Source organism: Lepus europaeus, chromosome 17 (assembly GCF_033115175.1).
Source record: "Lepus europaeus isolate LE1 chromosome 17, mLepTim1.pri, whole genome shotgun sequence".
NCBI lineage: Eukaryota > Metazoa > Chordata > Mammalia > Lagomorpha > Leporidae > Lepus > Lepus europaeus.
Genome location: NC_084843.1, coordinates 4,501,192 through 4,516,798, shown reverse-complemented (window position 1 = coordinate 4,516,798; position 15,607 = coordinate 4,501,192). Strand labels below are relative to the sequence as shown.

The window sequence follows — 15,607 nt, the reverse complement described above, 5'->3', positions numbered from 1 at the left end:
GACAAAGTGGGGAAACTCAGTAGAGAAATGTGAATTTCAGTAATTGCACTGGAGAAGGCAGCCGCTCGCTTTTGTCAGGGGGCGTCCAGATGCTCCTGCCTCCGAGGTCTGGCTCACAGAGCACCTGCTGCGTGGAGGTTTGGGGCACCTGGCCAGACTTTGCCCAGGCCCTCGCCTCTCTGGGCTGGAGGCTTCTGCTGTAATCCAGAGACTGTGACTTGCTGAGCCCTGGCTGGGGCCACAGAGAGGGCGTCTTCACTTTGAACGTCACCTTGTTGCTGTGATCAACTTGCACTTGTGCCTCTTGCCAGGAGGTTCTGCTGTGGAACTTGGTCCTGGGAATTGCTTTCCTGGCTGCTTAAATTCTGCCCAGCACCTTGGCCTTCACAGCCATTGCACCTCATTATGATTCAGTAGATTATATAAATGAGAAATATCCACTCGCTTGGCAATCTCTGACCAGGGCCTCATTTTTCTAATGCCATTCTCTGTTGCCTTTCCCCTCCCACGCCAGGTCTGAGCAAACATCAGGCCAGGGATGGGTGCTGCTCTCAGGATAATGACCTGCTCTGCTCAGGTTCGCTCAGAACCAGGGGCAGCTGGAAAGCCCCACAGGCACAACGTGTAGCCCCCAGGAAACGGGGACCCCTTCCTGATGCCCTGGAAGCAAGGTGGTGCCACAGGGCACCTGCAAGACATCAGAAGGACCATTGAGTAGAATGTGGGGTTGTGGCATCTGCAAGGAGGACTTTGGCAGAGCAGTCACACGCTCACATGGCTCATTGCATGCTGGATATGTGCACATAGGCAGAAATTCTGTTTGAGCCTTTTCTTTGTTAAATAGCCTAAAGGCTGGCGCCGCAGCTCACTAGGCTAATCCCCCGCCTGCAGCACTGGCATCCCAGGTTCTAGTCCCGGTTGGGGCGCCAGATTCTGTCCCGGTTGCTCCTCTTCCAGGCTAGCTCTCTGCTGTGGCCCAGGAGTGCAGTGGAGGATGGCCCAAGTGCTTGGGCCCTGCACCAGCACGGGAGACCAGGAGGAAGCACCTGGCTCCTGGCTTCGGATCGGCGCAGCGCACCAGCCGTGGCGGCCATTTAGGGGGTGAACCAACGGAAGGAAGACCTTTATCTCTCTCTCACTGTCTAACTCTGCCTGTCAATAAATAAATAAATAGCCTAAGAAGAATGGTGGGTAGTCATATCCCATACTCAACCTGATAAGGACTATTTGCAATGAAAAACAGATTTGGAGACAACGTAGGAAGCCGCCACAACCTGCCTGTTATGTTTGTAAAATCATGTTTTCCTGCATGCAGAAAGGGTGTGAAACATGTATTTGTAACCCTTGGGATCGACTTGCTGTGAGTGCTCGAGAGACATGCCCAGGGAGCGTTTCAGAATGCATGTTTGAAAAAGCCGTCTCAGACGGAAAGCGCCCAGATAAACAGAGAGAACCAGTACACAGCTGCTAGGAGATACATCTTCATTAGTTTTTAGAATGTTTTCATTCAGCTCAAAAAATGGGGTCTCTAATCACTTACTGCCTGTGGTCAGGTTGGGGCAGGCTCGCCCCCGGTCGGGTTGGGGCGGGCTCGCCGGTGTGCTGGTGCCGGGTTCACAGTCTGGTTTTTCCTTTCAGGATTTCCTGATGGAGACATTCATCATGTTTAAGAACCTCATTGGGAAGAACGTCTACCCTTTCGACTGGGTGATAATGAATATGATGCAGAACAAGTGAGTACACGGGGCCGAGCGCTCACCTCCACCTGGGGCCCACGCCGGTCGGCGGGAGCAGGGCTGTGGCTGCCTGCCCGATGTGCCCCGCTTCTGTGGTGCCGATCGGGAGAGTGGGCATTTCCGTACAGCGGCGCGGGCCTCTGGCCCTGGGGAATTGGACTCTGTCCTGATTCGGCCTGAGCCTGTGTGCCCTCACACATTGTAGGGGCAGCAAAGGCTCTGTCTGCTATCAGTTGGACATCTCGTTTTAAGCGTAGGCTTTTGTTAGCCAACGTGGTCCACGCTCCTATGCCAGGCTTTTGAACGGTGCTTGCATTTCACATATTTCAGAATTTTTTTTTTCTTAAAAAATTAGGCGTGTTTTCTTCAGACTTTATTAAATATTAAGCTAGTGCTGTGTTTAGCCTCTCCCTGTGAGGGGTTTTGGTTAATATTCTAGCACTTCTGAGTTCCAGCGATGAGCATGGAGATCCCGACCACCTGGGATGCATTGACCTTGACCTCTTTTATTACTGCAGTTGTGATGGCGATCACTGTAGATTCAGATGCAGCCGTAAGGAGTGATGCTGAAACTCCTTGTGTGCACTTTTACCAGTTTCCCTAGATGATGGCATTTTGTGACATTCTCCTATCATCTATCACCGCCAGGGAGTGGGCGGCGACACCGTTCATGGATGGTGTTCTGGTTTTCCTGGCTTGGCTTGGAGGAGTTCGGGTCCGTGTCTGATTCTGCATGGTTTTGTCACACGCGTGTGTTCCTGTGTCCATCTCTGCGGCCAGTCGGGCGCGTCCATCTCCACGGTCGTTCCCCTCGTGGCCCATGTCGGCTCTCCCCGCAGCCGCTCTAGTGTTCTTTGCCAAACTGCACAGGCGTGCAGTATCAGACCCTGGGGCTGGCTTTCTTCCATTGGCTGGGTCCTTGCTTGGGAGGGATTGAGGTCATGGCGCTTGTCTTCTGTCCGTCCCTGGGGTGATGTGAGCTCTGCTGGACCACCGTGTGTTTGACCGTCTCCTGGCTGAAGTGTGGTCTGAGCTGGGGACTGGACAAAGCTGCCATCAGCTTCCATGTGTAGGTGTTTCTGGGAACCTGTGCCTGCATTTCTGAGACATGGATGTGCGAGGGTGCGCGTGCTGGGTCGCATGGTGACCGCACATTTCCTTTAGAAGGAGCTGCCCCACTGTGTGTGTGTATACCGCTCCACGTCCCCTCCAGCGACATGCGACGGATCCAGGTTTCCTCCTCTGGCCTTTGCTGCAAGCACCCTTTTTCATTTTAGCACTCTGCTAGGTGTGCGGCGCATTCCCTGGTGGTGTTACTTTGCGTTTTCCCTGTGGTTTTGCCTCTTTTTAGTGTCTTTTGTCCACCTCATGGACAAACCACAGCAGCGGTGACCTCTGCCTTGGCATCTCCTGGGCACGCCAGGGGCAGAATTGGCCTTTGCTCAAAGGGGGATGTTTTCCTACAGGCTTAAGCACAACGGAGCGTTGTGCATCTCAAGTCAGAGGGTGCTGTCCCCAAAACCTTTGCCCGCATTTGCGATGTGCAGAGGCCCAGGCAGCCGGTCCCTGCCACGGACAGAGCCCTGATCTGGCCTCTGCTTCTCATCCACCTTTCACTTGCTGAGCCCCATCGCACAGGGGACCCTTGGTGTCTGAGTCCTCATCCAGAAATGAGGGCCTTCAAAGCAAGCGCTGGGATTCCCCTCCTTTTCCGGTTAGGATTAGCCGTGGTGATGGACAACTTAGAGTTATTCTGAAGAGCTGCAGTGTTTGGGCTTATTTTGCACATCACGAGGACCAATCAGCAACAATAACAAAACCCCCACACTGTCCTGGAACCGGAGATCTCATCCCATCTCCCATCACTGATCAGGAGTAAGGCAGCTATGCACACGGGGATCTGGGTTCCATGGCCGCCCACGTGGACACTGCCTCTCTGGCTCTCCCTAGCAGAGCTGCCGTGTCCTGGTGTCACCTGTGCATTCGACACCCCTGGGTGGGCCTGCTCTAGCAAAGGCTATGTGTGTCGGCCCCCTGAAGTCCTTTCTCACCGTGGTCTTGCTCACTGGGTCCCCACCAAAGGAAACTGTCACTCCAAGGAGGACACAGTCAGGTCACTGCCTTATTTGCATGGTGGTTGGGAGGCGGTTTTCCATGGCACTGCCTGGCTGCCTCATTTCCCCTCCTCCCACTGCATGGCTCTGCCTCCTGCCACGCCCTGACTCTAGCAGGAAGCCTCAGAGCTGCGTGGGCTGGGCACATGGGCTGCAGCTCAAACCCTGGGGAGCTGTGGTCCAGGTTGCCCCCTTCCAAGGTCTCCCGGGAGGTTCTGTGGTTTCTGGCCCGAGGAGCTGGCTGGAATCGTGCACCGGCCGCAGACCAGAGTTTACTTTCTCCCGCCAGTGCCTCTGGGTCCCCGTGTGCTGGAGCCCTCCACAGAGCACACACAAGGCAGACATGGGGTGCAGCTTCGGTGGCCTTGGCACCAAATCCATTACATCTCAGAGGGAGCCTTCGGGTTCCCAGGAAGTGGCTCTCTGAGGCGGACGGCTCAGGGTGCCAGGTGCCGTCTGGGCAGCGGGGAGGGTTGAGGCTCAGTGGGTGATGTCTGGTGCATGATGATCTCTGCCACCGCCCGGCCCGTCGTGTTTCCTTGTCCACTGTGCACGAAGGCTGCGGCCCTGAGAGATGTCCTGCATGGGCAGTCAGTGTGTGCATTCCCTGCAGCTCGTTCACATTTACCTAAAAGGCTGCGAGTCACCTTCCCGTTGTACATTGTGGTTGTCTGGGCCCAGCTGTCCAACCGACATTGTTTCCTTCATTGCAGCTTCCCCTGGCTGAGTGTCATGTGGGGGTGTACCTGTGTGAGGGTGTACCTGTGTGTGTGCCTGTGCCTGTGTAGGTGTGTAGCTATGTGGGGGTGTAGCTGTGTATGCTTGTACCTGTGTGAGGGTGTACCTGTGTGTATGGATCTGTGTAGGGATTTACCTGTGTGTGTGTACCTGTGTGGGGGTGTACCTGTGTGAGGGTGTACCTGTGTGTATGGATCTGTGTAGGGATTTACCTGTGTGTGTGTACCTGTGTGAGGGTGTACCTGTGTGGGGGTGCACCTATGTGTGTGCCTGTGCCTGTGTAGGTGTGTAGTTATGTGAAGGTGTAGCTGTGTATCCTTGTACCTATGTGTGGGTGTACCTGTGTGTATGGATCTGTGTAGGGATTTACCTGTGTGTGTGTACCTGTAGGGGGGTATACCTATGTGTGGGTGTACCTGTGTGTATGGATCTGTGTAGGGATTTACCTGTGTGTGTGTACCTGTGTGGGAGTGTACCTGTGTGTGTGCCTGTGCCTGTGCAGGTGTGTAGCTATGTGGGGGTGTAGCTGTGTATGCTTGTACCTATGTGTGGGTGTACCTGTGTGTATGGATCTGTGTAGGGATTTACCTGTGTGTGTGTACCTGTGTGAGGGTGTACCTGTGTGTGTGCCTGTGCCTGTGTAGGTGTGTAGCTATGTGGGGGTGTAGCTGTGTATGCTTGTACCTATGTGGAGGTGTACCTGTGTGTATGGATCTGTGTAGGGATTATTTACCTGTGTATGAGTGTACCAGTGTGTGTGTGTGCACGCGCGCACGTGTGTGTGCCTATGTATATGTGTAGCTGTGTATGTGTGTAGCTGTGTAGGAGTGTAGCTGTTTGTACCTGGGCAATCCTGTGCCTGTGTGTGAGGGTTTGGAGTCCAGGAAAGGCACTTTTATCTTAGACATTCCGACTGTAGAAACTCAACCGTTCCTGGTTGGCACATCCTGCAGCAGCGTGTTCCCAAGCCAACGTGAACGGCAAAGGGGACCGCACGTGTGGTGCTAGAGGCGCACATCTGGGCATGGGTCCTGCGCATCGCGGTTTTTATTCTCATGTCCTCCTGCCCCACCAGGCTGCCCCTTCCGTGCGATAAAGAACGCTGACCTTCAGAGGCTGAGTCAGTTGGGTGCTTGAAGGAGGTTGTTGTCTCCATGTGGCCCAACACCAAAAGCCCTCTGGGACAGCTGGTGTGGTGACCACTAAGCGTTCTTCCACATCTTTGCTTAAATGCCAGCTTCATCGTGCAGAGCTGATTGCTCTTGCCCCACGTGACCCACATCCGTTCTGACGTGTCACACGCTTGCATGAGCTCACGGGTGGTGTGCTGTCCGTGTGCACGTACCGCTGTAGCAGAGCAGGCGGCGTGCCCTCAGTGGCCCTCGCCGCTCTGTTGGGCTACCTGCTTGGCAGGTGGGGAGACTGAGGCATTGAGGTTTGTAATTTGCCAAAAGGCACACGGCTGGGAAGTAGTAAGCCAGTATTACTTTTTCAAAAGATTTTATTTATTTATTTGAGAGGTAGAGTTACAGACAGTGAGAGGGAGAGAGAGAGAGAGAGAGAGAAAGGTCTTCCTCCCATTGGTTCACTCCCCAGATGGCCGCAACAGCCGATCTGAAGCCAGGAGCCAGAAGCTTCTTCCTGGTTTCCCATGTGGGTGCAGGGAACCAAGGACTTGGGCCATCTTCTACTGCTTTCCCAGGACACAGCAGAGAGCTGGATTGGAAGAGGAGCAACCGGGATTAGAACCAGTGCCCATATGGGATGCCAGTGCCATAGGTGGAGGATTAACCTACTGCGCCACGGCACTGGCCCCTACGGCCAGTATTTCAATGCAGGCTGTCGCCCAGAGCCAAAACCCTAAACCTCCCAGCCACGCTGCCTTCTCACCTTGAGTAAGGCCTCCACCGTGCAGAGGGCGTGCTGTGGCTTTTCAGTTCTAGAATCCTTAAAGCGTGATGTTTGCAGAGATTCGCCACCCTAACCCTAACCCTAACCCTAACCCTAACCCTAACCCTAACCCTGAGTGGGTTTGGAGCAGGGGCTTGTGAGTGCCACGTGTCTGCTGCTGAGGACGACCCGGCTCTGGCGTGCTTCCCAGGAGCCCTGCTGTGACCTCCCGGAGGAGCAAGGTCTCCTTGACCTGCTAATCAATAGAAAGTGCAGCCGTCTGTGCAGTGGGCTCCCAGCGCGGCCTCTGCCCGCCTGTCTTCACTGCGACGTCATAGGCTGGCGTTTTGGTCGTCCCCAGCCGCCTGCGCCCCTCCCCCTGGCGTGCCTCAGAGACCCCCCTGCCGCGGGAGGAAAAGCAGTCATTTCCAGAAGCTTCTAGAATCTGTCTTTAAGTTTTAATGGCACAGCTGGACATGCAGTTTTACCACCCATGGCTTTGAAAATGGACAAAAATCAGCCTTTTTTGTCTCTTAAATATCTGTGTGCGCACTCAGCTTTATCTCCGCACAGGAGGCCTGTAAAGTGTAATTAAAGACAGCATCCGTTCGTCTTGGTGCAACACGGTGTAAATCAAGAGTCAAAGCTGTAGGAGTTAGTGACTGTCCCCAAGGGCCGTCACTCGTCGCTCTGTTCAAGAGAGTGACGGACTGGCGGCGGTCTGACATTACAGCTCTGCTCTAGGACGCCGTGGGCCAGATGGCAGGGTGACATTTAAGATAAGCACAGTTCAGAGACAGGGTGCCTGTGTGTGGCATCCAGAGAGCCTGATGATCTTCCCAGAGGGAAGCAAATGCCAGGTTTCCATTGAGGATCCCACCCTGCCCCTGGGTGATGCTGGCCCCCACCCTGACATCTGTGGTGTGTGCGTGGCTTCATCGCGTGTTGTGCCGTGGCTCGTGCAGCATTCTCCTTGGTGCCATGGGGCACGTGACCCCGTGGTTGGGCTTCCATGTCTTTGCCTGGAATTCACCCCAGCACACAGCCTCTGTTTGTCCACAGACTTTTCCCTCCTGGAATTTTAAGTGATAGGAGTAACCCGGTAGGAAATGAGCCTGTCAGGTTGACTGAATTCCTTTTCCATCTGGAAGGAAGCATTTGTTATTAACTGCTTTAATTTCGCTGGAGGAGGGTGTTCCTGCAGTGTGCACTGGCTGAGAGGCAGTGCAATACTGAGCCTCGTTCTTCAGATGTTTGGAGTGAGACTCTCTGGTTCATATTGACTGCACGGCAGGCAACAAAACCTTTCACCCATTTGTCGGCGGTTCAGACTTCCAGCAGAATTTTTAAAACATCAACTTCCCCAATTCAGATTCTGCCCAGGCCTTGTTGTATGCCCTGCTCCACTCTCTCAGGATGAAAAATAAATGAAAGCAATGTTTTCACTTTCTCAGAGTGCGCACGGTTTGCAACCGTGATTATCAATCGTTTGCAGATGTCCCTCTCTGTGGCACACATTTTGTGTCACGGAGTTCCTGTTCTCTCCCAGGTTGGGCTGGGATTTCTGTACTGTACACTTCCCCGGAGGATTTGGTATGTTTTGCGAGTGAAGACTCATAGACTGAATATAAAACAAAACATGAGAAAGCACGGGGAAAACGTGCAGTTTTCCAGAAGCCAAAATGCTGGAGGTTGACTGGAAGACAAAGCAAAACGGAACCTGGAGGGTTGCCAGGTTCGCTCTGGATGGTCCTTGCCATTTCTCATGGGAGTCTGACGGGGTGTGACCTGCATCTTTATATCCATGTGAGACGTGGAGCGAGAGAACATCAGAGGTTAACGATCAGTTAGGAACTCAGAATTCTGCTCCCAGATAAAGAGGTGACTGTTTCCGGTCATCATCACGGTGGCTTACAATTGCACCCGTCTGGAACACTGCCTGATCTGACTGTGGGTTTTGCTGACCTGCTCAATTTAATGTGGTCCGGTTTTTGAGTATTCAAACATTGGAATACATCTGTCCAAACTCTTTTCTGGGCATTGCTTTCTCTGGAATCAGCTAATCTTCTTTCAAATGTTGAAATTTCATCCCAACTTGCAGTGTGTGTGAGATTGTGTTGCTGGGCTTCTCACGTGTCCGGGCGCTGCTCACTTATTTACGTTCATCATGGCCATGAAGAGAAGGTACCGGACAACCCAGGGCGGTGTCTGCCCTCTGCTCAGGGTGCAGCTCTCTGCTGTTGATCCCTTTGCCTGCAGCCCTGGCTCAGTTCTTTGGGGCCTCTCCTACTGCTTTTCTCACCTGTGACGTAAACAGTTCCCACCAGGAAATGTCTTCTGCCATCCATTAACAAAGTACCTTTCACCAACCCAACACACCTGCTATACACACACACACACAGGATCACAGTTAAATTTCCCATGCTTGTTTTGTAACTTGGCACTTTCTCTCCCTTAAATACAATGTGTTTCTCCATATCTTTCTGAGAGGTCAGAGTCCAGGATGGTGAGCTCAGTGCCGTGGCTGCCAAAGTGAATTTGGCATCTCCCCGGGACAGGAAAGGGCCGGAAGCCTTAGCAAGGGATTCCACACCAGAGAGGCCAGATTTCGTGGGGACGAATCCTGTCAGCGCTCAGAAAGCACAATCACAGAGCCGGCTGTTTGCAAGTTCACTGCCGTGTGGTTTTGTTGCCGTGGGAGAATTTTACTGCTTGGCTGTACCGGGCTGAGGGCTTGGATCACAGAAAGTGCACCATTTGCCTTGGGGTGGGAGCTGGGGTCCGCGTCAAGGCCACGGCACCAGCAGCAGCCTGAGGGTGGTGGGGCCTGGGGAACTGGCAACGTTCATCCCCGCTCACCCTCCCTCCGAAACAGCCCTGCTCCCCAAGGAAGGGCACGGCTTTGTGCAAACTGAAAACATGCGTGGAGAGCATTGGGGACTTGGGAGATTCTTGGTTTATTGCATTTCATCATCTTCTTATCCATTCTTTGAAGTCTGGGGTTTTAGTTGATGTTATTTCTAAGTAATTTATTTTTAGGATGTGTGGGTTCACTCTGGAAGTCTTGGACTTGATGGTCTGAAGCACACCTAAGGATGGCTTTCCCCTCTGCAGCAGAATACAACAGTGGTCACAGCACACACAACACGCTGTCACAACACAACCTTCAGACAGAAAATACACACATGCTGTGTTTCAGCGAAGCGATAGGCATTCAAAGTCAGTACCATGAGAACATTCTGGAATGAAATTTCTCCGGAGCTCAGCCTGCCTGTTTTTACCCCAGTGCACACACTGAAGAAAGTTGCTTGCTGACTGTAGCCTCTCCAGGGACAGTGGCCTGCTCTGGGACGTGTCCAGCTCGGAGGCCACTGTTGGTGGCACTGAGGCCGTAGGTCTGCTTCCAATACTCACCAGTGTGCTTTTCCGCTGAGCCTCCCAGTGGCTTGGGAGATGTTCCCTGAGGCTAAGTTGGCAGCAGGACTTCGGGACAGGTACTAAGCTGACCCAGTGGTGGGGCTCTGGGCCCCAGGTGCTTGCTGTAGCCACTGTTCTGTCGTATGCCCTGAGGATGTGTTCGGACGGCACGGGAGCTTTGGCAGCTGCCCTGCAGTGGCTCCCTGTCTGCGCGTGGGTACAGCATGCACACTAGGGCCATCGTCACCATGGGCACCACATCCCAAAGCACACCCTCTCAGAGTTGTGGTCGTCTTTGATGGCATTGTCGCAAGTTATTTTAAATGCTTTCCGTAACGGTTCTTCTATAGCACGTGTGCTTTCGCACTTCGCTTAGTAATTGAAACAGAACTGGAGCAGGTGTGAGATGTGAGGTGAACGGCCTGCTCCTGTCCCCACCTTCCGTCTGGGAGTGCCCGGGTTTAAGTCCCAGCTCTGCTTCTGACTCCTGCTGCTCATGCCCACGGGAGGCAGTAGATGCCGGCTCAGGTACACCTGGAACGGGGTCAGTTCCTGGTTCCTGGTTTCAGCCTGGCCCAGCCCCGGTTCTATGGGTATTTGGGGAGTGAATCACCGGATAGGAGGTCTCTGTCTCGGTCTCTCTGCCCTCCAAATAAATACATAAAAACTAAAACAACCCTCACAAATAATTTCCAGCTCCTACCTGATTGTTCACGCAGCATGTATTGCTTGTAGCAGAGAGATTTTTGCAGTCTGGTTTTATTCCGGGTACCTCTTTACTAAATTCCAAGATGCAAAATCAAACTCTCAGAGAAGTGGCCGTGATGGAGAGCTCTCAGCCAGGACTCTTCTGGAGGGAACTTGCTCGAGAGGGAAGTTTGAAAAGGGCGAAGTCTGCTCAAGGAGGCTTGGAGCTGGCGCACAGCTCGCGGTGAGCGCCCTGCTGGTGGGGTCGCCAGCAGCCCCAGGCACTTCACGCGGGAGGACACACTTCTCGCTATGCAGCAGGAAGCCAAGCACTGCTGGTGTCGTGCACAAAACAGCTCTCTAAGCCAACGCGGAGAAAATACAAGGGCACTTCAAAAAAAGTCTGTGGAAAGTGGGATTAAAAGAGATTTATTTGGGGTAAAAGTAGTTTGAAGTCCACGTATATGAGGAGTCTTCAACAAGTTCATGAAAAATGTGTCATAACAAAACCATGCATTCACTTAAAAAACATTTCTTGCAATAAACTAGCTTGTCTTTTTTTTTGAGAGACAGCACTCTCGCCCACTGGTTCATTTCCCTAGATGTCTTGCAACGGCTACAGGAGCCAAAGGAGGGAGCTGGACGCTCAGTCCTGGTGTCCCACATGGGTGGCAGGAACCTGACTGCTCACGGCTGCATTGGCGGGAAGGGGGAGCCTGGACTAGAACGCTGGTACCCCAAAGTAGGACACAGGTGTCCCCATTGCTAGGCCACACGCCAACTCCTAAATTCTCTTTTAATTCCGTTTTCCTCGAATTTTATGGAATTCCTTCATGTATTCTGTTAGGTCCTCCCATAGAGAATTTTTACCCCCAGCACAGCTGGGACGTGTGGGGCCTGGCGCCCTCTGTGTTCTGCTTTGTTTTATGTCCAGTAGTGGAGGAGGCAGAGGCCCGGTTAACTGTGGCTGGCGGCAGTGCCGCTGGGTGTGAGCTGTCTTTAGGGAACAGTTGACCGGGTCTGGACAAGTGTGCGGCCCGTGGGCGTCTCGTGGGTTGGGACGGGGCTGCTGCAAAGCATGCTTCTTGCAAGGACAGTCCCCAGCACCGAGCATCCGTCGACCCGAAAGTCATTGCTGTCTCCACATTATTAGTGATGAAACCGATCGCAGTGATGCCGAGAAGTGAGCAGAAGTACACAGCGTCCTCGTGACCACCTCCTCTCCCTCTCCCTCTCCCCTGTCGCCCTCCTCTGCTCCATGACATCAGCAAATCCTGGACCCTTGGGAGCACATGGCAGCAGCAGCTGCCGCACGGTTCAGGCCTGGCCTTCCCCACAGTGCCTGCTGGGTGCCCCGACTTCACCGGAGAACCTGGAGGGCCTGACCCAAGTCCCTGAGTGATGGTGGGAGCTGGGCGGGCACGGGCATCACTGCCATGAGCTGAGATGCCAGGGCCGCCTCCCCTGGTGCTTGGCATGTGGGACTGGAGTAGAGTGGTACCAGGTCTCTTCTCAGGGTGCTTGGATTTCCAGCCTGTACCCCTCCTGCTGCTGAGGTGGGGCTGAGGGGGAGCCCCTGCCTCTGGTCCCCTCCTCTCCATCCAGAGGCCAGTGTGAGTACAGCGCTAGGGAGCTGGGTGCTAGGGGCCAGCCTAACTGGTCCAATCCATGCTCTAGCTAGCGCTTGCTGCTTTGTCATGTTTGGGAGGTGGGCTCTGTGCCTCAGGCCTTTCACTACGAAGTCGAGCCTTGCTGGGGTGCTGCAGGGAGGCAGCGCGATGGCGTGGGGAGTCTCGGCCAGAGTCTGGCCCACGGTGACCCCCAGCGAGCCGTGTCTGCGGCAAGTGCCTTTCCCAAGAAGATATCAAGTCACGTCCTCCACATGGGAGACTCTGGCCCTGGGTAGAGACCGGAAGCATGGGCATTTCTGGAGAGGCAGAACCCTTGCACCTGTATTGAGAAATTCTGTGCTTCCCTAAATCCACTGGCTTCCTGTTGGATCCATGCATATATTTAAATGAGAGTTTTCCTGGATTTATAGGCAACTCATCCAGATTTTAGTTAGTTGTTTATATGGAAGTCAGAGCTACAGAGGGAGAGAAAGAGAGAGAGAGGTCGAGAGAGAGATCGAGAGAGATCTTCCATCCCGGTTCACTCCCCAGATGGCTGCAATGGCCAGGACTGGGCCAGGCCAAAACCGGAAGCCAGGAGCTTCTTCCGGGTCTCCCACATGGGTGCAGGGACCCAACATTGGGCCGTCTTCCACTGCTTTCCCAGTCACATTAGCAGGGAGCTGGATGGGAAGTGGAGCAGCCGGGACATGGACTGATGCTCCTATGTGATGCTGGCGCTGCACGTGCCAGCTTCACCTGCCACACCATGACGCCAGCACAGATGTACCTGACAGTTCCGAGGAGGATGTGCTGTCTGTGAATCGCTTCAAGTTTCCCAGGTGAAATTCAGTCATGCAGAGTCTCCTGGAACCGACCAGAGGCCGAGGCTTCAGTCCCCGCAGGTGTGTTCCAGTCCGCCCAGGTGTGTCAGATCCTCAGACACGGGCGGGAACCCACCTGACGCCTTGGCTTGGAGCTGAGAGTCCGAGACTCCTGTGGGCTGAAGGAGGTGGCCCAGCCCCAAGTGTGAGTGAGCAGGCAGCAGAGCTGACCCGGGAGCCCACTGGTCTTAATCCCAGACTGAGCCCATCAGTGTGAGAGGTGGGGATGGTGACAGGCACTGTGCAGGGACAGAGGGACAGAGCCAGGTGCACACAGGCCTCCTCAGAGGCCATGCACAGTGGCCACAAGGGCACCCACGATGCTCAGTGTCAGGGACAGTACAGGGCACCATCCACAGAGCCCCCGTCTCTCCATCCCCTCCCTCGTCCAAGTGCAGAGCCGCTTGGGGTTGGGCATCTGAGCCTCTTCAGTGCAGCAGGTGCCACCATCCTGCTTTGAACAGGACTCCGGAGAAGGGCTGGCAGGTGTCCAGAGCAGGGTATGATGCCAGGGCACACTCGGCCTCGGCCTGCGTTTGCTTTGTTTTCACCAACCTCTCGCGTGGAGTGGGGATTCTATGGCGCTTCCTCGTCCTTGGGATCTGACTGGGTCGCATGCCTTCTTGTTTAGTTTTCAGAAATTGTCATGATGTCCTCTCCTGTCCCTGCGCTCTTCTCGATGGGCACCTGGGATGAGGCCTTGGGTCAGGTGTGCCAGGCCCAGATGCCGCTCCCTACTCTGGGACTGTCCCGGTAGCCAGGCTGAACATTCTCTCTGTGGGGATGCTCCGTGGAATGTGGCCTTTAGAATGAAATCACCTGGAAAAGTGAACAAGCGATCCCACTGTTATTTATCAAGCTCTGCCATCGACTGTGCGCGAGATCAGAATTGAAGTTGGATTATATCGTGAATCCATCTTCAAGAAAGTCTGACAGTGGCATACTTACGTTTAGAAAACCCACACATGTAGTATATTTTCAGGTCACAGGAGAGTAATAATATTTAATATAATTTCTCCATAGAAACGAAGTGTTAGCAAGACTGACATCTATCCATTTTTGCTCATATAAAACCCTTTGATGTGGCATTCACTGTATCTTTGTAAAGATTTTATTTATTTGAGAGAGTTACAGAGCGAAAGGTCTTCCATCCAGTGGTTCACTCCCGATGGCCACAACAGCTAGAGCTGTGCCAAGAAAGCAAGGGGCTTCCTCTGAGTCTCCTACATGGGTGCAGGGGCCCAAGGACTTGGGCCATCTTCTACTGCTTTCCCAGGCCACAGCAGAGAGCTGGAGGAAGTGGAGCAGCCGGGACTCGAACCGGTGCCCATAATAGGCAGGCGGAGGCGTTCCTTGCTATGCCACAGCACCGGCCCCACTTACTGTATTTCACGTGGCATTATGTACACTTGAGTGGGGATCTTGCTGTGTCATGCTGTGTCATGCCATGCTCCCCAGCAGGTAATAGGTGCTCAGCAAACAGCAGCTGTGCAATTGCCTAACTCAAAGTATGAGTGTTGAGAGGAGAGTTTGTGATCACGCCAATGGGTAAAGACAAGCAACACTTCTGTAGCAGCTGCTCACGTGGAATAAAGTGCACTTTCCTTTTTACTATTTGGGTACACTAAAAAAAAAAAAAAAAAAAAAAAAAAAAAAAAAAAAAAAACTCCTGATGTAAATACGTAAATATGCCAGGAAATCCCACTGGTCCTCCAGCCGACCTATGAGGCGTGCGCTCCTGGGATGGGAGTCGTCCCCAGTGCAGCCCCGGCAGCCAGGAGGGAGGGCCGCGTCTGGCCCGCCCCGCGCCCGCTGGCCCCGCGGCTGCAGGTGCTCCAGCTGTGGGGAGGCTGCTCTCGCTGTTTTGCTGTTAACCTTTCCAGTGAGGCTTCAGACGAGGGTTTTCACTTAATACTGTACCTGTCAGATTCCCAGAGCTGCAAGTAAATTGAAGATACAAATTATGTTGTAAAGTGAAATATTTTGTGTTATTCTACAGTTTGGTTGATTTAGGAAGAAAATGAACTCTGACAGCTTGATCTTTTCAGTTCAGTGGACTCAAATGGTCCGAAACTAAAGCCTGGCGCCAAAGACTCGGCTCCCCTCGCTACTCTCCCCGCTCAGGGCCCGGTGCCCACCGGCTGCGTGTGCTGGACGCCCAGCGTCTGACTGCGAGAGGCAGGGAGGCGCCCCGCGTGAAGGGCTGTGCACATGGGCAGGAGCGGAGGCCCCGTCCCCGCCTCACCCCACGGGCGGCTTTTTAGCACTGCCGGCAGCGTGCACGCTGTGTTCCTAGGCAGAAACGCCCTTTCCTACCTGTTCCTCAGCTTTGCTGTGTTGCCTCTGGGCCAGGGGCCTGCGTGGGACGCAGAGGTCTCACTGAGGTTAGAGGGGCGCCCTCTCTTCCCACCCCGTTCCTTGTGATCCTGCTGGACAGCCTGGCTCTGCGAGCGTGGCGGGGGCGGGGCTTATCCCAGTGGACTCTGCACCTGGGTTACCACGGGCAGGGTGCAGGGTTTGGCGCGAGTGCA

The 15,607-nt window shown here is 53.9% G+C and overlaps 1 protein-coding gene across 1 annotated transcript in view; it reads left to right on the top strand.

Annotated features, from left to right (window-relative positions):
* Positions 1 to 15,607, top strand: part of DOCK1 (dedicator of cytokinesis 1) — a 491,536-nt gene that overhangs the window by 323,798 nt on the left and 152,131 nt on the right. The window contains exon 29 of the mRNA XM_062215058.1: positions 1,639 to 1,733. Within this exon, the coding sequence (XP_062071042.1) occupies positions 1,639 to 1,733 (95 nt within the window). The remainder of the gene's footprint in view (positions 1 to 1,638; positions 1,734 to 15,607) is intronic.